This window comes from Stegostoma tigrinum, chromosome 15 (genome assembly GCF_030684315.1).
Source record: "Stegostoma tigrinum isolate sSteTig4 chromosome 15, sSteTig4.hap1, whole genome shotgun sequence".
NCBI classification, from domain to species: domain Eukaryota; kingdom Metazoa; phylum Chordata; class Chondrichthyes; order Orectolobiformes; family Stegostomatidae; genus Stegostoma; species Stegostoma tigrinum.
Window position 1 is genome coordinate 50,685,821 of NC_081368.1, and position 21,030 is coordinate 50,706,850.

The 21,030-nt window shown below is 40.8% G+C and overlaps 1 protein-coding gene across 1 annotated transcript in view; it reads right to left on the reverse strand.

The window, feature by feature from the left end:
- Window positions 1-4,792: 4,792 nt before the first annotated feature.
- The window catches only part of drp2 (dystrophin related protein 2), a 361,295-nt gene continuing 345,057 nt past the window's right edge, over window positions 4,793-21,030 (reverse strand). Inside the window, exons 24-26 of the mRNA XM_059651481.1 lie at window positions 14,406-14,526; window positions 10,103-10,198; window positions 4,793-8,353 (exon numbers count right to left, since the gene is read on the reverse strand). Of these exons, the coding sequence (XP_059507464.1) occupies window positions 8,316-8,353; window positions 10,103-10,198; window positions 14,406-14,526 (255 nt within the window). The 3' untranslated portion in view covers window positions 4,793-8,315. The remainder of the gene's footprint in view (window positions 8,354-10,102; window positions 10,199-14,405; window positions 14,527-21,030) is intronic.

The following is a 21,030-nucleotide window of genomic DNA, read 5'->3' on the forward strand; positions in this document are numbered from 1 at the left end:
CAAGCTCATAATGCTTTGGAAAATGTTTTATTTATAGATTTATTTTTTAAAAGCTGTACATTGATTAGATTAGTTTTCTTAAAAAAACGTAAGAATAAAAAAGTTTCCTTCTTAGAGTGCTCTGTTGACCCCCACATTCTTCCCACATACATCAAAACAGCCCTAAATAACCAGAGTCAGACAAAGGTCATTAAATTAAATGCAAATAAGGCATGTTAATTATTATTAACTTTTCACCAGCTCAAACACCAGCAAAACATAGAGATATAACTTATCAGGCCCCAGTTCAGTTTAGGGACAGAAGAGAGGAGAATCTGAGATCATGGCTTGAGATTTGATGGTTTCCTGTTGATACCAGAATTAGTTGAACACCGACTAACCTTCATAACCAATGCGCCTATCATGCAAAAGAAGGGCCTAAAACAAATACAGCGACTGCTGGAGAAACTCAGTGGGTCTGTGAAGAGAGGAACAGAGTTAAGGTTTCAAGTCCGAGATGACTCTTCTTCAGAACGGAAGAAGGAACATTTTGAAGAAGAGTTGTACTGGACTTGAAACATCAGTTCTATTTTGCTTTCTCCACAGATGCTGCGAGGCCTACTGGGTTTCTCTGTGTTTGTTCCAGGTTTTCAGCACCTACAATGTTTTATCCTTACTAAAGAAGAAAGTGCGTTTCTTGAAAAAAAAAACTTGGTTGTAATACCTGTCCAGTTTGTGCTTTATACAATTTCCAAAAAGGAAAAAAAAACAGGTTGCTGATGTAAGATTATATGAATATTAAACATGGTTGTCAAGTTTGACTTGAGGTTGAAAAGCACAGGCTAAGTGCAACCTAGCAAGAAAGTTTATAGATCATAGTGCTGGCTTGTGCCAGCAGCAGCAGCTGCAGATATGAATCTTTGCATTAGTTGGCAATAAATGAAAAAAATTGTCAGGAATTTCTAACCATCCTGAGGAGGAACAAAAAACAATGAACAATTACGAGCTTCCACTACCTGCCTCCCACCACCACCTACCCCCATCCCGTAAAAAAGAAATTCCAAGTGATACTGCCCAAATAATGATTGAATTCTGGCAATAAATTATCGCCAAATGTAATTCAGGTCAAGTAATTGAAAATAAGGGGCAATGGGGAATAAATTGGTTCAAACAAAACAATGCAGATCCAGACACTACATAATCCACCACCATTCTGCATCTATTCCAGTAGTTGCATGTGTATATGTTCCAACCACTACCAGCCACCGATACTCTAAGGCGGGAGTGCACACGCAGAGAATGTACCTTAATGTTGTAAACCATTAGTAAAGATGTAATTATAAGTGAGGCATGTGTCTGATCACTAGCAGAGAGTAGAAGTGAATGCACCTGGAATAATTTCAAGCCAATTAAAATGCAACTGTTTAAGTCCAAAATCTTCGCATTTATGCTTCTTCCTCATTGCTCTATTGATTTATGGTTGCATTCATCTTTTCCAATTCAGAAATCCACTGCAGATGAGGTCTTATGAAGTGTTTCAGACTGGTTTAAATTTACCTCACCGAATTTGTGGATAAATTAGTTATTTGAATGAAAATACCGTCTTCAAAGAATTTAGCAGCCGGAATACATTTTTATCAGCATTCAATAAGTTCTTGGGTGGCAAGCTGCTGCGTCTTGCACCATGTAGAAACTTGGCATGGTTCTGTAGGAATGTTGAAAATCCGAAGTCAAGTTCCTCAGTCTCACATACCTAGGTAATCTTTTCTTAACCGGTTGGGTTTTGAGTAGTTTCCTGACTCAAGTGATGGAATTTTACCCTTCGATATTTTTGATTATTCATATCTCATAGTAATTTGACTTCCTTAAGTGAAGGGAATAAATGTTCCAGGTTGAAACACTTTGCAATTCTAGCAACCAGCCAAATATCAAGCACAAGTATAGATGATACAGAGTAGTTAAACATTAAAATTATTTCTCACTGATAGTATCATGCAATCCTGGGACAGGTGCCTGGTTTAGTTGAAGTATGCTATTCTCGCTAAGATGCCTTTGAAGTCCTATGAGGTCAAGTGTAACAAAATGAGATAAAGTTCCTTGCGTACTGACACATAAATGTACTCTCAGAACAGATATAGCATGAATTATGTGGAAAGACAGAAAGTACTGGAGAAACTTAGTAGGTCTGACTAGATCTGTGCAGAAAGAAACAGTTAATGTCTCCAGTCAAATATGACTCATATCTGCCTTAAAACATCAATGCTTTCTGTACAGATGCTTTCTGTACAAACATCTTTCTGTACAGATGCTGCCAGATTTTTTTTCAGAAATGGGTTTTTCCAGAAATTTTTGTTTTATTTCAAATCTCCAGCATCCACAGAATTTTGACATGAGTTCGAGGCAGAATGAAGCTTCCTTCACTTAGTGACAACAATTAGTTTTACTGTAATTCCAAAATTATGGTTCTTCACCATTGTATCACTTCAATTTGTGACATCAGCCATTTTCAGGGACACCCCTTGCTTGAGAATTGCATGTTATGGCAATTTCATAGTTAAATCTGAGTGGCTTTGCAATGCTGACTAGCATTGTCTTGGAATGACATTGGAATGACATTTTCCCAAATTCTTTATCTCAAGGTTCCTTATATCTTCTGCAGCATTGGTTAAGTTGCATTTGAATCTAAATTCAATATGTGAAAAGACAGTATCACTCTGCTACCCCATGATAGGAAATATTAGCCACTCAATACAATCAGATCAACTTTTCCCTTTATTTAAAGAAGGATATCCACCCAAACAGCGAAGAAATTCTCTGAATGCTTTCTCTGCAATGTTGAAGAACCATATGTTTTCAATCCTGTGAGCTAAACTCTTAAATGTTGCTATTCCATTGAGCATGAAATTGCGCTTGATGCTCCTCTGTAAGAATAATTGCAATTAAAAAGGAAAGATATAGAATCAAAAGATAATAACATGAATTGATTCCTCTTAGTTTTGATATTCCAAAACTATAAACACATTCTGCACATTGTGACTTCCTCCTGTACGATAGTCGTACAGTTCTCTGTTGCAACTTCAGGAATATTCTACCTGCTTTGGAACCTCAGCCATTCAGCTCTGAAAAAATTTTCCCAACAGCAAGTATTTTTGTCCTCTTATACCTTCATAGATTCCTGCATTTTACTGGGGGAAGGCAGTCAAAAGGAGATAATTTGCTAAATGACCAAATGAATTGAGCATTAATCTGTTGCTACTTTCAATCCCATTTCATTTGTGCTGTTCTGATTAAATCAGGGGACTAATGCATATGACAGATTGAGTTCCATTACTATTCTGAAAATATTAACCTGATTGTTTCTAGACTTATCTTAATAAATTTTGACTTTGCATCTGTATGGATGATTGATCACAAGAGTTTTAGGGAATAAACAGCAAACAAATATATTTTAGGAAAGCCTGAACACCTACACTGCAGTGTGCTGCATTTATTAATGATATGTAAGTCACGTGTGGACTGTTGTGCAACACTCCAATACAACTTCTATCTCACCAACATCAAAGATGTCCAATAACTTGCAATCTTGCAATGATAACTTTGCTAAAAATATCATTATAACAATACTTTCTATTAAAGTTATCTTGATAACAAACACCATCAAATGGCTCATTCTAAAATCCAATGTCAACTTCATCACAATTATGTTTTCTAAGGAAATTCACCCAATTCTTTTGCAACACCCTCAAGACACTTATTCATCTTCAATCTCCTAACCTGCCAAAACTAATTTCTAATCTTCTTTCTCGTGAATCATTCCAAAGTACCTTCAAAACTTCACCCTTGTCATATCCCAAAGAAACAAAGAACAAAGAAAATTACAGCACAGGAACAGGCCCTTTAGCCCTCCAAACCCGCACCAATCCAGATCCTCCATCTAAACCTGTTACCTATTTTCCAAGGATTTGTATCCCTCTGCTCCCTGCCCATTCATGTATCTGTCTAGATACATCTTAAATGAAGTTATTGTGCCCGTCTCTACCATCTCCTCTGGCAACGCATTCCAGGCACCCACTACCTTCTGCATAAAAAACTTTCCATGCATATCTCCCTCAAACCTTTCCTCTCTCACCTTGACATCGTGACCCCTAGTAATTGAACCTTTTAATCTTATAACTTATTACTTCAAAAGCACCCTCACATCTTCAGTTCTATAACATTCTTTATAATTGAAACATTGGGTGACTCAGTGGCTCGGTAGTTAGCACTGCTGCCTCACCATGCCAGGGACTTGGGATCGATTCCGCTCTCAGGTGACTATCTGTGTGGAGTTTGCACATTCTCCCTGAGTCTACATGGGTTTCCTCTAGGTGCTCTGGTTTCCTCCCAGAGTCCAAAGATGTGCAGGTTAGGTGGACTGGCCATATTAAATTGCCCATAGCATCCAGGGATGTGCAGGCTAGGTGGGTTAGCCATGAGAATTGCAGGGTAATAGAGGTAGGGTAGGGGGAGAGACGCACTTTGGAGAGTTGGTATGGGCTGCTTCCACACCATAGGGATCCTAGGACCTGAAAAGTACCTTCTAATCTTTAGTTTCATAACCTCATCAATAAATCTGCTCATTCTTTCCTAGAATCCTCACTGTGTTGAAGCAGACCATTCAGCCCACTGAGTCCACAGCTGCCCTCCAAAGAACATCTCACCCAGACTCACCTCCAACCCTATCCCTGTAACCCCACATTTCCCATGACTAATTCACCTAACTTACACATCCCTATGGGAAATTTAACATGGCCAATGCATCTGACCTGCACATCTTTGGACCAGGGGAGGAAACCACAGCACCTTGGGGAAAGCCACGCAGACATGGGAGAATATGTGAACTTCACACAGACAGTCGCCCAAAATTGGAATTGAACCCAGGTTGCTAGTGCTGTGAGGCAGCAGTGCTAACCACTGAGCCACTGTGCCACCCTGCCACCCTTTGTCTTCTTAATCCTCTTAATCCTTAGTTTCATAGCTAGCAAAGACACTTTTTAATTTTCAGTCTCGTCAAAGTCTAACTGCACTTGCTAATTTTCATCTTGCGACATTCTAGGTGCACCATCTCATCCTCAATCTGTTGTCCATAAAACCATAAGATGTCCTGTAAGATGAAGGAGCAGAAATAGGCCAATCAGTTCACTACATCTGCTCTGCAATTCATTGATATTGTGGCCAATCTGATCATTATCAACTCCACTTTCCTGCGTTTTCCCTACAACCTTTGGTTTCTTTACTGATTAAAAATCTATCTCAGCTCTGGATATATTTAATGATCCAACCACTACAATCCTTTGCAATTAAGCATTCTATGAATTCCCTGCCCTCTGCGAGAACAAATTTCTCCCCCTCCTTGTTTTAAAAGTGTGACAACTCATTCTCAGTTATACCCGCTTTCCCAAGTTTCTGCCACAAGGAGAACCAACCTTGCCATGTCTACCCTGTCCAAGTCCCCCAAGAATCTTGCATGTTTCATCCATGCTTAATCACCTTCCAATCATTGATGTGCCACAACATACCACGTCGATAACCACCAATTTTCAACTGTGTAACATTCCATAAAAATGAAACCTTCAATTTGTAGTCTCTGTTGTGACCTTCTGTTCCATGAAATTGCAAAGAAATTTTCTAATATTCAATTTCACAACTATCGCAACAATATATTTCAGTGTTGTTTTGCAATGTACTAAAGACATATTCTGATTCCCATTTTCACGATTCCAGTACCACATTCTAAAAACATCGTCAAGCTTTCATTTTCATAATGATGTCTTCTGAATGTCTCACATTCCAAAGGTATTACCTAGTTTGTGTCCATCAACTTTGCAGTTTGCAACATCTGAAAGACAATTTCTAAGTGTTAGTTTTAGAATACCATTGACATCTGTTAATCTTCTGTCACTCATTTCAAAGACACTAACTTATTCTCTGCCCTACAATAGCCCTAAAGTACCTGTTAGTCTTCACCTCACAGAACGTCACTACTACTTCGTACCTTTTCATCCAACATTCCTACTAACCTTCAGTTTCACAACACATTACACATTCTTGTGTTCAATTTTACAAACAGCAGCAAGAAACCTCTAATTTCATTTCTTAAGTGCCTAAAAGTACAGGTTTCTATGTTGCGAACTTTCAAGAGCACTCTCTAATCTAATCAGTATCCTACCCATTATAAAGGTATCTTGCAATTTTCTGATACACAACATTTTGGAAAACACTTTCTAATCTTCAATCTTGCAAAACCCCGAAGACACATTCTAATCTTCAATGTTTAAAGCAATACTTAATTCCTGAATATTAAGAATATCTATTCTTTCTGACTAGGTACAAAAGTTCCTTTCAGAAATGCCCTTTCCAATGCACTTTAGCCTACATGTGACTCCAGTCCTACTGCAATGTAGTTGACTCTTAAATGCCCTCTGGGCAGTTAGGGAAGGCAACAATTGCTAGCCTAGACAGTGATGACCTCAGCCCGTGAATGAATTAAAAAAAAGTTCATCAATTGAATGACTAGGATTCTGCAATATACTATGAGAGCCATTTTCATGTGTAGGTGTTAAATATTTTTGGTTTGTCCCTGATTTTATCCTTTGAAAAGCAGTTCTCATAAATGAATGATGTGAATTTGGTGGAATGGGCACATTATATGTATTCTTTATAATTTGATGCATGCTGATTTTTATAAATTCACCCAATATGAAATTTCACCTTGATCAACCTACTTTTGACCTAGAATCTACCTCAATCATTCACATGTTGCTTAAAATAGAAAGAGCTCCACAAAGTGAATGTCATGCAGTAGGTATTAAACTTCTGCTGCTATACACTTCTTTTAGCCGTACAACACATCTATAAAACTATGGCATTTTTCAATCAAATCTCAAACTGTATATAGCAAATTAGAAAGTTTCTCGAATAAACTTGAATTCCATAAACACTAGGAAACAGCAATTTCAAACTCCAATATGGAAACTATGATAATTTGTTGCTCATACAGCAAATCGTAAATCACAATTTCTGGACAATGGCACCTAATTTGCCCATTTCAACACACATACTAATCACTCACATCAGACTCAAAAATACACTAATGGAAGAAGTCAACAAATTCTACTACCTTTGATTTACTGCAAGAGACAGCCTGTATTTTAATGAGGAGTTTAACACATGCATTGACAATGCAACCATCAACTTTGGCCAAGAAACGAAACAGGCATGACAAAACAACAAATTGACTCCAGAACCAAGATAAATATGTACAAGGTCTGTATGCTCTGCTCATTGTTGTATGTCAGCAAAACCTGGATAACTTACACTCACCAAGCGACAAAGGCTCAATAACTTCCAACTCTGGCGTCTACAACACATTCTTGACATTCACACAGAAAGACAAAGTCACCAACGAAGCAACTCTTCCTGGGGCAAACATACCATGCATGGTAGCTCTAAATCAAGCAAAGAAGGCTTCAGTGGCTTGGTCACATCCCCTAGGATATACTATACAGGGAGGTAGCTTATGCCAAGAGACCTGCAGGTCATCCAAGGCTCCAAATCAAAGATGCTGTTAAAAGAGTCCTCAACTCTTGTTATGTCAAGTTGGAAATTATAACTATTGATACAAATGGTGACAACTGGCAGACGTTCACAAGCGTGACAATATGTGGTTTATGAAGCTCAAGCATTTTCCAGTCCTGCAAGCAAGTTATTAACAGAGATCATTCCATACCACCAGTAAGGTGCAACTTTATGCATGGCACTTGTAGCAAACGCTGTCTTTCCAGAGTGAGTATGTTCAGTCTTCAAAAGAAATGCAACTTATCTGTCCTCACCCAAAGTTCTGGGACTATATTTCCATCATCCCTTGTGGATGTAAGGCTGCCAATTACCCATGTCAACACTCCTATCCTCTTGCCCCCTAACTTTCTTCAAAGTACTTCAGCTCAACGATTTCTGACTTTTGTTTATGAAACATTATCTGAACAGCAATATTTATCATGAAAGCACATTTATATTCAGACTGTAAGTAGCTTATTGGAGACTCAGCTAATTGAAGGAAACATGTTTCTCTGCTTTGGTTGCTTCAAATTTGGATGCTCTTGCTGCAATGGTTAACTAAATGTTGAACAGTGGAGTCCCAAAGGTCACTGAATAACTGAGGTCCCACTGAACCCAAATTCTCAGTATCTCCTTTATGCACACACAGAACCTAACACTGTACTAGGTTATGCTTTTATGCCTGGGCATCAATGAGGGTGAGCTGGTTCCAGCAAGGGGACCAATTCAGATGTCATCCATCACTCTTGTGCCTTTCCAAAGTTATAAGAAGGTTCACCTGAAAAAAAAACAGAAAAAAGAATCAAAAATAATAGCAAACTTAGTCTGAACAGTTGTGGTACAATCACTTTCTCTTCTTTTAAGTCTCATTTATCTGGAAGCTCTGCAATCACTAAATGAAAAACAAACAGTAGGGATATTGGAGAAACCTCAGGAAAATTCGGGCCATGGACATTATCATAAACTCAGAAACAAGTGTTACTGGAGTCCAGCACAAATATTAATGTTCAAAGACCAATGAGCAAACACTGATATAAGCCAATGGTAAATTTAGCAACTTATTATCAGATAGAGCAGAAAAAGTTCACTGATAAACAAGGGGTAAACGAGCATTGATTTCTCCTGTTGTTCCAAAGATGAAGTGCAGCTGATCTCAGGGATTCTTGCAGGAGAAGGGGGAAGAGTTTGCAATGAGATAGTTAGAGAGAACTGGGAGAAAGGGAAGAGTGAAGGATACATTGAGTGAGTGGGCTACAATTTGGCAGAGGACAATGTGGGAAAATGTGAACCTGTCCACTTTGAATAGAAAAACTGAAAAGCAGCAGATAATTGAAATAGAGAGACACTGAAGAATTTGAGGTACAGAGGAATTTGGATGCACTGGCAGATGATTCATAAGAAAAGTGTTTTCAGGAACAGCAAGGAAGCAGCTTATTATAAGGGGAATGCTATGTAAATGTAAGGAGGATGTACTGCAGCTATACAGGACTTTGGTGACTGCATCCACGTATGGTTTTGGTCTCTTCTGAAAAAGGAATTAAGTCTTTTAGATGCAGTTACAGAGATGGTTTACTCATTATTCTGGAATGAAGGATTAAACAAAGGTTAGATAGTCTGGATCTGTAATCATTGGAGATTAGAAAAATGAATGGTCTAGAAAATTGAAACATTTATGATCCCGGAAAAAGAACTTGATAAAATGGATACTGGGAAGTTATTTCCTCTTGTGTGAGAGACTAGAAGTGTGGGACACAGTTCAAGAATAAGATGTCTTTTATGCAAGATAGAGATGAGAAATTATTTTCTTTCAAGGGATTGTTAGTCTGTGAAATGAGAATAGTCAAGACTGGGTGATTTCATTTATTCTCTGCAGATTTTTGATTAATGAAGGAATCTAGGGCTACAGGAGGAGGACAGGAAAGTGAAGGTTATGTCACAACCAGATCAGCCATGATGCTATAGAATGGTGAAGGTGGTCCGAACAGCCAAGTGGCCTCCTATTGCTCCAAGGTTCTCTGTTTCTATTTTTTGCTCTTTCCAGTCTGAATGGATGGGGAAGCCAGCTGTAAGCTAGTGCAGCCCAAGCAGACTTCATTCCTGGACCAGTGTGAGAGTCTGTACCTCTTCTCACTCCCACCTGAAGGTAAAATTAGGGCAGTGTATCCAGATTCCACTTACATGTGGAGGATCAATTGCCTTCAAGGGGTTGAAAGGCTGTTCGGATGTTTGGTCCTCACAATAAAGCCTGACCTCATTCAAATCTGACATCTACATATGTGAGAGTTCTACTCAACCGTGTTTACAAAACAGTGAGTATGGCAAGATTTGACTGACGTCTGCTCACTTTGAGGCCCACTGTGGTTCCTGAATATTGCCCTGCTAACATATATTGATGACTAAATGTAAGATCTTTCAGGTTCGAATAACTCAATCACCCATGAAGTAGCAATCGCATGAGCTCCTCAGCTGCAACTTAATGCATGTCCTCCACTCACCTCACATTCTCAGGCAGAGTGGAAGGACTTACCTCTGGGTGATGAAGGAAATGAGTTTCTAAGTTGTTCCATTACATCCTCTAAGTGCAGCACCATATCTTGGGACATACCAGCACTCTCTGATACGTCTGTGAAAAAACATAGGTACACACTGATTAAGACTGATCACTTTCTCAGTTGAAGTTACATAGGCTAGGAGGATGAAAGAAAATATGATGTCAGGTCTGCCCCAATCTACAGTTAGGTTAATTTTAGGCAATAGGAATTGGATTAACTGAGGAAGTTAGGTTTAGAAAATGGCTGGAGGCTGCTTGCAAGAGCGCACAGAAAATGATAATATTGTTTTGTTGTACAGCCAAGAACAAATTTTCAGCCTGCCTGAAGTCTCCTCAAGGATTCCCTTGTACCTTTCCAGGTTCTGTTGTCTGTCTGAGTGTAGGTGCTAAGCAATGTCCCATCCTCCTCGAGCTGGAAAGCTACAGCAGGTAAATGACATCCCGTCTTTAAAATGGCATTGGCCTTGGGCCAACAAGAATGAGCACACTTTGTTTTCCCATTTGTTAAAATCAGCCCTAATGTCCATCTTTTTATGACCTAAGCAACTACCGAAATAATACGCCTTAGATAAATGCTCATATCTGATTGTTTTACACCTGCCATCAAACCTACTTGAATTTTTCTGAGGGGTTTGAGAGTGATGGATAAAGGAACATTTAAAGATGGTGTCAACATTGACTGCCAAAAGGTATTTTAAAAAATTGGAAACAAAATGCAAGTACTTAGAATTGGAGGTGATCTTGAAACGTGGATCAATAAAAAGTTGGGATGTAGGAGACAGGGGCTGAGGGTATATGGAACGTCTCAGTGCGGGGATAGGTATCAAGAGATGTCGGCTCTGGTACCTAATAACTTTTCCTGCCCTTTTCACTTTCTGTGTCCTTTTTACAAGTAAACCACATCACCCCATCTGAAATCTCTACAGGATAGTCTGATGTGATGTCGTCATACTTGCTTAAGTTTTTCTGATGCCTCAGCCTTAAAAGTTACTTTTCTGCCAGTGTGCAGTGCATTCAGATGACTGTAAAATATAAAGCTGATCATTGCTTCTTCTAGTGGTGGGGGATTATCACGATTATTGCCTTTCTGACTGTTGACTAACTAGCAACTCCCCCAACCAACTGTAAGAAATGTTTTGTATGAATGGCCTATGCCAGTGGATTCTGTTGCACATTGCCATTTGGCTGTTGTACGCATTACTATAATATCGAAGTTCTCAAACATATCCCACAATTCATCAGTCAAAAATTCATCTCCTTTACCCAATAAGGATTTTGCTGGTGACCCAGCCTAGCCTGATCCACTTTTCCATGACTTTGTCCATTACAGTCCGTTTTATTGTTTATCACCGTGAACATGTTAAAGCTGGTCACCACATCTAAAAATTGTAACAGGTAGACATTCTGACCTTTGCCTTCAGATTCCTTGCTGATACGTTAGAATCTGCAATCGCTCTTCAATATCCAGGTCAGTTCCACCCAGATCCAGAAATATCTTACTTCTAATTTTGCGCCTTCCTATTGAGCAAAAGCCAAAACAATACCTGGCTTCTTCTTGGCTACAGAAGTGACCCGAGTCCACATCTCCACCTCATTCTTCCACGGCTTGTATGACCCCAATTCCAAAAGACACTGGCAGATAATCATAGTTCTGCAGAAACAGGGTCTACCCTCCACCTTTCTTGTCTTCCCATATGAAGAGATTGGGGCTAATCCTCAGCTACAATGTTTAACAGATTGTATCCATATACTGAATGAGGCGAGAAAAATGTTTAAAACATTTCTATTGTAAGTATATGGTTTACCACAAGCACCAGCCTCCAATTCCCCTTTTGGATCTTTTTCCTGCCCAGATCTTAATCACACCACTGGCACAAAATGCAGCTTTTTTATATTTTCTAATCAACCTGTTCAGGGATATATTTACGATGATGAAGGGTCTAGGCCCGAAACGTCAGCTTTTGTGCTCCTGAGATGCTGCTTGGCCTGCTGTGTTCATCCAGCTTCACACTTTGTATCAGGGATGTATTTACCTCTGGAGTAGTTGGGACTTGAATTTAGGCTTTCTGGTTTGGAGATAGGGACACTACAATTGGGAAGTAAGACCTCTTAAAAGGTCTTAAAGGTAAAGTCCATTGAACATCATCTACTTGTAATTAGCTCTGGAGCTATTCCAGTTTACCCTCAAAGAAACCCACATTTGAAACATTATAAATTCCCGTTCCCCCCTACATTGACAAAGGACTACAGCCAGATTAAATGAGCCGGTGGAAGTGTAGCATGTGGCAATCAGTGCCAGGAACTGTGAGATTATCCATCTTAGATTTGAGAAGGAAAAAATCTTTTCACTGACAAGGGTTTACAAGTGATGGAGAAGCATAGGATTTTTTAGGCCTCTAGGTGCATAGGTACACAAATGAAGTCAAAATGCTATATAAGAAAAATTGGCTCCTATCTTGAATGCATTGCAAAACAAAGATGAATCCAGTTTAAGTTGTACAGAACTTTGGTTAGACACGATTTGAAGCACTGAGTTGCATTCTGGATATTAAACCTCAGGGAAGATATTGGCCTTGGTAGAGGGACAACACAGATACACCAGAATGATATCAGAGACTTAAAGGGATTTATTAGAGAGGGTAGGTTGCACAAACCTAGTTAAGACCATAAGACCATAAGACATAGGAGTGGAAGTAAGGCCATTCAGCACATCAAGTCCACTCCGCCATGTAAATCATGGCTGTGGGCATTTCAATTCCACTTCCCTGCACTCTCCCCCTAGTTGGTACATCCTTGAACTTAAAAGGTTGAGGAATGATCTAGTTGAAGTCTTTAAAATGCTAAAGAGATTTGATTGGGTAGGCCCGGATAGATTATTTTCTCTGATGGGATAAACCCAGAACTAGGTGACAAATTCTTATATATTTTGAGTTCAGAGATGCAATTAGTCAGCAAAAAATGAAGTAGGAAAACCTAAAGGCTGTTTCTGGGTCAAGCAAAAATATTTAGATCAGAAATTGATAGATTTTTCATTGGTAAGGAAATCAAAGGATACAGAGAGAAGGTGGACAAATGGAGTTGAAATATGGATCAGCTATGATCTAAATAAACTCAAGAGGTTGCATGTTACTTCTATTCCTATGATATGGAAACAAAATATTTTCACTTAATTCTAAATTTTAGAAATCCTTTCAAAGGATGTGTGCATTGCTGGCAAAACTAGGATTTATTAGCTATTCCCAATTATTCTGGATGTGAGTTTGCTCGCTGAGCTGGAAGGTTAGTTTTCAGACGTTTCATCACCATTCTAGGTAACATCATCAGTGAGCCTCCGACGAAGCGCCGGTGTTATGTCCCGCTTACTATTTATCTGGTTAGGTTTCCTTGGGTTGGTGATGTCATTTCCTGAAATGACATCACCAACCCAAGGAAACCTAACCAGATAAATAGTAAGCGGATCATAACACCGGCGCTTCGTCGGAGGCTCACTGATGATGTTACCTAGAATGGTGATGAAACGTCTGAAAACTAACCTTCCAGCTCAGTGAGCAAACTCACATCCAGAACCTCAACCTGAGCTACAAATCTTCTCAAAACTCGCCATTCCCAATTATCCTTGAATTGAATTGCTTGATGGCTCATTTCAGAAGACAGTTATGAATCTGCACAATGCTGTACATCTGGAGTCACACAGAAGCCAGATCAGCGAAGGATGATCCTTCCCTTAAGCATTCCCTAAAGGACACAAATAAATCAGATGGTTTTATGACAATTGTTGATAACTGTCATGATCATGATTACTGAGATTATCTTTTTATTTCAAATCTTTTAATTGAATTTAAATGCCAGCAGCTACTGTGTTGGAATTTGAACTCCTGTCTCCAGGGTGTTAACCTGGGTCCACCTAGATCATTCACATAGCAACATAGTTACAATGCCATCATCTCCCCTAAATGATGCTTTTCTTTCATTTTACCATTTACATCTTTTCTTGTTTTTTTATTATTATAACAGGATTATAAGATTAGAAATTACTGTTGTTGAAAATATCAGTGAATGAATGCTTAATATGCTCAAATAACATTCCTTCCTTGGGTTTAATATGTAACTCATCTATCCTGAACTTTCAATAAAGATAAGGCTTGGAACAGGAAGCTGGGAGATGAAATAACAAAAGCAAAAGTAATTCCTTCAATCTTAATAACATTGCTATTTCATGGTAGTATGGTGTTGTCATCTAATCACTCTCTTCCACACAATAGTGTCTCTCCTCACAAACCTGCTTTCTCAGAGTCTGGGCTGCTTCTATCATGTTTTTCTTGCTGGTTGCTGTCAGAATGATGGGAAGATGGGGAAGCAGAAGAGGCTGTCGATCCATTTTTCTCAGAGTCTTGCTGCGGCTGTGAGTTAATAAGAAGAACACAGTTACAGAAAGGCATGACCTGATGGTTTACTGCTAGGATTGTGTCAAAATAAGAGTCGTATTCTTATCAAAATGGATATTGGGAGCATCTGAAAAACTCACAAGGGGTAATTCATGAATATCTGCAGACCCCCTCCATTGAATAACATTCAAATGAATGAATGATTTGTTATCACGTTTATTTCAGAGTGAAATAGAATAAAATACAGCTTTCATTTGTCACTGTAATCCAGTGCCATTGTGATATTTAAGAATAAGAGAAAATGGAAAGATGTAGCTTAAAGAGAAGTTCATCCATGTATGTACTCTGAGCCAGCTCAGCACCACCACCGCCTAACCAGACTCAACCAATGTCAAAGTCGCCAATCTGAATGATAGACCATTATTATGAATTGAGAAATTGGACTCAGTAAAGGACAGTTAAGTGCTGTGACATTGTGGATAATGTCCCTGTTTCTGTGCCAGAAACTCCAGTTTCAAATCCTAACCCAGATCGAGGTATGACTGTAACCTAGCTCAACAGGTTGAGTATGAAGCTGCCAATCCTTGCAAACTCCTTTTAAAGGCAAATTGTGAGAGTGGGAGAAATTTCTGGTCGGCCACGTGACAGAAAGCAGTTATAGATTCTACCATCATTATCATAGGTGCAGGTTACAATGGGCATGCATCAAAGTTCATTTTGCCATTGCAAGCCAGAGTCACTGATCTGTAACAAGTCAGCACATAAACAATTATTACACATAGGCTATGGAGTAATTGAATTAATGTTAATCTACAAATGCCTCACATGTTATGAAATTATGTTCATTACTTTATGATCGTATTAATCCATTTGTACTAAGCATATGCTGTAATCGTATTCACCTGTATTCAAATTTATAGTCGTGGAAGCTGTCTAACTTTATGGGCTCAGAGATAACGGGAACTGCAGATGCTGGAGAATCCAAGATAATAAAATGTGAGGCTGGATGAACACAGCAGGCCAAGCAGCATCTCAGGAGCACAAAAGCTGACGTTTCGGGCCTAGACCCTTCATCAGAGAGGGGGATGGGGAGAGGGAACTGGAATAAATAGGGAGAGAGGGGGAGGCGGACCGAAAATGGAGAGTAAAGAAGATAGGTGGAGAGAGTATAGGTGGGGAGGTAGGGAGGGGATAGGTCAGTCCAGAGAAGACGGACAGGTCAAGGAGGTGGAATGAGGTTAGTAGGTAGATGGGTGTGCAGCTTGGGGTGGGAGGAAGGGATGGGTGAGAGGAAGAACAGGTTAGGGAGGCAGAGACAGGTTGGACTGGTTTTGGGATGCAGTGGGTGGGGGGGAAGAGCTGGGCTGGTTGTGTGGTGCAGTGGGGGGAGGGGACGAACTGGGCTGGTTTAGGGATGCAGTTGGGGAAGGGGAGATTTTGAAACTGGTGAAGTCCACATTGATACCATATGGCTGCAGGGTTCCCAGGCGGAATATGAGTTGCTGTTCCTGCAACCTTTGGGTGGCATCATTGTGGCACTGCAGGAGGCCCATGATGGACATGTCATCTAAAGAATGGGAGGGGGAGTGGAAATGGTTTGCGACTGGGAGGTGCAGTTGTTTGTTGCGAACTGAGCGGAGGTGTTCTGCAAAGCGGTCTCCAAGCCTCCGCTTGGTTTCCCCAATGTAGAGGAAGCCACACCGGGTACAGTGGATGCAGTATACCACATTGGCAGATGTGCAGGTGAACCTCTGCTTAATGTGGAAAGTCATCTTGGGGCCTGGGATAGGGGTGAGGGAGGAGGTGTGGGGGCAAGTGTAGCATTTCCTGCGGTTGCAGGGGAAGGTGCCGGGTGTGGTGGGGACTCATATTCTGCCTGGGAACCCTGCAGCCTAATGGTATCAATGTGGACTTCACCAGTTTCAAAATCTCCCCTTCCCCTACAGCATCCCTAAACCAGCCCAGTTTGTCCCCTCCCCCCACTGCACCACACAACCAGCCCAGCTCTTCCCCCCCACCCACTGCATTCCAAAACCAGTCCAACCTGTCTCTGCCTCCCTAACCGGTCCTTCCTCTCACCCATCCCTTCCTCCCACCCCAAGCCGCACCCCCATCTACCTACTAACCTCATCCCACCTTCCTGACATGTCTGTCTTCCCTGGACTGACCTATCCCCTCCCTACCTCCCCACCTATACTCTCTCCACCTATCTTCTTTACTCTCCATCTTCGGTCCGCCTCCCCCTCTCTCCCTATTTATTCCAGTTCCCTCTCCCCATCCCCCTCTCTGATGAAGGGTCTAGGCCCAAAACGTCAGCTTTTGTGCTCCTGAGATGCTGCTTGGCCTGCTGTGTTCATCCAGCCTCACATTTTATTATCAAGAAATAAACAGCTGTTTTTGAACTGCTGATATTCATATACGTTAGAGGATATGAGGTTGTTAAGAAGGCCCCGCTGAATCCTGAGACAAGAGGGTTCAAGTCTCACCTGCTTCAGAGATGCGTCATAACATCAGGTTAGGTTGATTAAGAAAACAGGTTAAATTTTTAAAAATGAGATTGTTAAATGGATATTATTTGTGTTCAGAGGGTGGGCATTAATTGGGAATGGCTTATGATCAAAACTATAGGAGCAGTTAAAAGAAGAGATTGTTTTATTGTAGTTGTATTGTTTGTATCTGAAAATAAAAGCATTGAAGTGAATTTAGACTAGGCTTCAGTATGCTCATCTTTACCTCCTGGCATTCTGAGCTTAGACTCAATTTGTAAAGGTGACCTTTGCAATAATGGATTCTGAGAGAGAAGGTTTCAGCAGCAAAAGAAGGACGTGTGGGAGGAGACGGTATTAGAGTTAGAAGAGATCAGGCTTTGGGATTGGAAACAAAGACAGAAATTGGTCTAAAAGCTCAGCAGGTCTTGTAGTGGAGAGGAAGCAGAGTTAATGCTTCAGATCGAGTGGCCCTTAAAATAGGACAAAAGATATGAACACTCCATGGTCAGGGCTGGGGAGGAGACAATGGTCTCGTGGTATTATCAGTAGACTATTGAAGTCAGAAACTCAGGTAAAGTTCTGGGGCAGACGGTGGAATTTGTATTCGTTAAAAGAAAATATTCTCAACTACCTTCTTGAAATGGCCTAACAAGCCAAACAGCTTAAAGGCAGCCAGGGACAGATAATAAATGCTGGCCAGCTAGCAATGCCCATGTCCCACAAATGAATAAAAAGGTTTAGCCTGATAAAGTGTTCAGACAGTGGAATGAACATGGTCTGGAATTTATGGTGGGAGCCAAAAGATAGTGGCTTCAGTTTTTCCAGTATTTAACTAAAGAATGGTTTTAGATGCAATAAAACCAGAGTTGTCATAATAGGTGACTATAACTTCCCCAATACTGACTGGGTCTCCTTTTGAGCAAGGAGCTTAGACAGGGCAGAATTTGTTAAGTGCGTTCAGGAGGGTTTCTTGAAACAGTATGTGGATAGTCCAACTAGAGGAGGAGCCATACTGGACCTTATATTTGCAAATGACCCTGGCCAGGTGAGTGACCTTTCAGTGGGAGAGCATTTTGGAAACAGTGATCACAACTTCTTAAGTATTAAGATAGCTATGAATAAGGATGAGACAGGACATCACCAGAAGGTACTGAATTGGGGGAGGGCGAATTCTGTCAGTATTAGGCAGGAGCTAGGAAGTGTTAACTGGGAGGAGCCATTACCAGGCAAGTCCACATTTGATATGTGGGAATTGTTTAAAGACCTGCAGATCAGAGTTCAGGGCTGGTGTGTTCTAGTAAGGGGCCCTTGTATAATGAAGGAAGTCATGAATTTATTCAAAAGCAAAAAAATGAAGCATATGTAAGATTTAGGAAGCTAAAATTGGAGAGGGACCCATGAGGAATATAAAGAAAGCAGGAAAGAACTCAAGCAGGAAATTGGGAGAGCAAGAAGAACCATGAAATGACCTTGGCAAGTAAGGTTTAAAGGAATCCCAAGACATTCTATACATACATTAAAAACAAGAGGATAACTAGGGAGAAGATAGGACCACTCAAGGATAAAGGAGCTTGGAGGCAGAGGATGTGGGTGAGATTCTAAATGAGTACTTTGTTTCGGTATTTCTCCAGAAGAAGGACATGGAGATTAGTCAGATTAGTGTGCAATGTGCTAATATGCTACGGGATTTTGGGATCAAGAAAGAAATGGTGTTGGATCTCTTGAGGAGCTCTAAAATAGAGAAGTCCCCAGGGCCTGAGTGTATCTATCCGAGGTTATCGAGAAAGGCAAGAGAGGAGATTGCTGGGGCCTTGACCAAGATCTTTGTATCCTTGCTAGCCACTAGAGAGGCCCCAGAGGACTGAAGAGTAGCTAATGCTGTTCCTCTGTTCAAGAAGGGAAACGGGGATAATACAGGAATCTATAGGCCACGAGTCTCAGATTGGTGGTCGCGAAGCTATGAGAGAGAATTCTAAGGAATAGAATTTATGTGCATTTGGAAAAACATGGCCTATTTAGGGAGAGTCAGCATTGCTTTGTGCTGGAGAGGTCATGTCTTACTAACATACTGAATTTTTTGAAATGACAAAGGTGAGCGATGAGGGTAGATCAGTGGATGTTGTCTACATGGATTTTAGTACAGTTTTTGACAAAGTGCCTCATGGTAGACTCATCCAGAAGATTAAGATGCATGGGATCCACCGTGACTTCTGATGTGTGGATTCAGAACTGGTTTGCCCATAGAAAGCAGAGGGTAATGATGGAAGAGTGTTTTTCAGGCTGGAGGTCCATGGCTGGTAGTGTTCCACAGGGATCCAACAGGGACCTGTATTGTTTGTTATATATACATGACTTGGATGAAAGTGTCGATGGGTGGGTTAGTACGTTTGCAGACGATACAAAGATTGGTGGAGTCGTGGATCATGTGGTAGATTGTCAAAGGAGACAGCAGGATATAGATCAGTGTGAAGATATGGGCAGAGAAATGCAGTTGGAGTACAAGAGTCAGATGTCACGTTGCAACTTTATAAGATTTTGTTTGGGTCACACTTCGGGTTTTGCATTCAATTCTGGTCGCCACATTACAGGAAGGAAGGGAAGGCTTTGGAGAAGGTTCAAAACAGGTTTACCAGGATGTTGCCTGGATTAGAGGACGTGGGCTATAATGAGGGGTTGAAAAACCCGAGTTGTTTTCTCTGGAGCTGCAGAGGGTGAGGGAGGGCTTTATAGAAGTCTACAAAATTATGAGATGCGTAGATAGGATTGACGGTCAGAATCTTGTTCCCAGAGTTGGAATGTCTAATACTAGGGGGCATGCATTTAAGGTTAGATGGGAGAAAGTTCAAAGCAGATGTGAGGAGTAAGTTTTTTTTTAAACACAGAGAATTGTAGGGCTCTGGAATGCGCTGCTAGGGGTGGTGGTGTGATATGATAGGGGTGTTTACCAGACTTTGAGATAAGCACATTAATATGCAAAGTATGGCAGGAGATTGATCAAGGGCAGGCAGAAGGGGTTAGTTTAACTTTGTGCAATGTTTGGCACAATAGCGCAGGCTGAAGGTCTCATTTCTGTGCGGTATCAGCTTATGTTCTAGAGAAGATTATGGTTGATTCAAAGCTGGTTACTGAGAAAGGTAATAAATTGGTGCAGCTGGCCATTATCAATATCTGTGGATGGCGTTGCAAAGCACATTGAGGAAGTGGAGAGTTCTATGGGTAGAATCATGAAGGAATTTGAAGGCAGTGGAATCAGAAGAAGGAAAACAATCTATTTTAGAGGATTATTTGGTTCTAATCAGATAAGTAAGAGTGTAAGCAGAGGCAAATATTGAGGGAGAATAGTGTGGATGGCTGTATAAGAAGGTGCTAAAGATTGAGATTGGATAATGAACCACAGGCACAGATGATATTATTGGTGACTTTAGTTAGGATTGTTTGGGTGCTGCGCCAAGGATGGAAACCAGATTGGAGAGATTCAGATAGAACTGCGGGCCCAGACGTGAGAGGGAGAAAGTACACAGAAACTCGTACAATGCAGCAAACCAAATGCACACCAGAGGGCAGCAAACAACACTTGTGCACAATTCTCGGTGCAGTTGGAATATCCTGTACAAGTCTTCACTTTACAGGGCACTGATGATGAAGGCCTTTTAAATGCTCGTTGTGTTGATAGAACAACTTTCCTTCAGTCTATGATGGGAGAATCAGTAGAAGTGATAATGAATTAAATCAACAACGAGGAAAAGAGCAAATCTAGGAATGATACCGAAACACTACTTTCCACCCGCAGTGGTCGAGTACGCCCTTGACCGCGTCTCCCGCATTTCCCACAACACATCCCTCACACCCTGCCCCCGCCACAACTGCCCTAAGAGGATCTCCCTCGTTCTCACACACCACCCCACCAACCTCCGGATACAATGCATCATCCTCCGACACTTCCGCCATCTACAGTCCGACCCACCACCCAAGACATTTTCCATCCCCACCCTTGTCTGCTTTCCGGAGAGACCACTCTCTCCGTGACTCC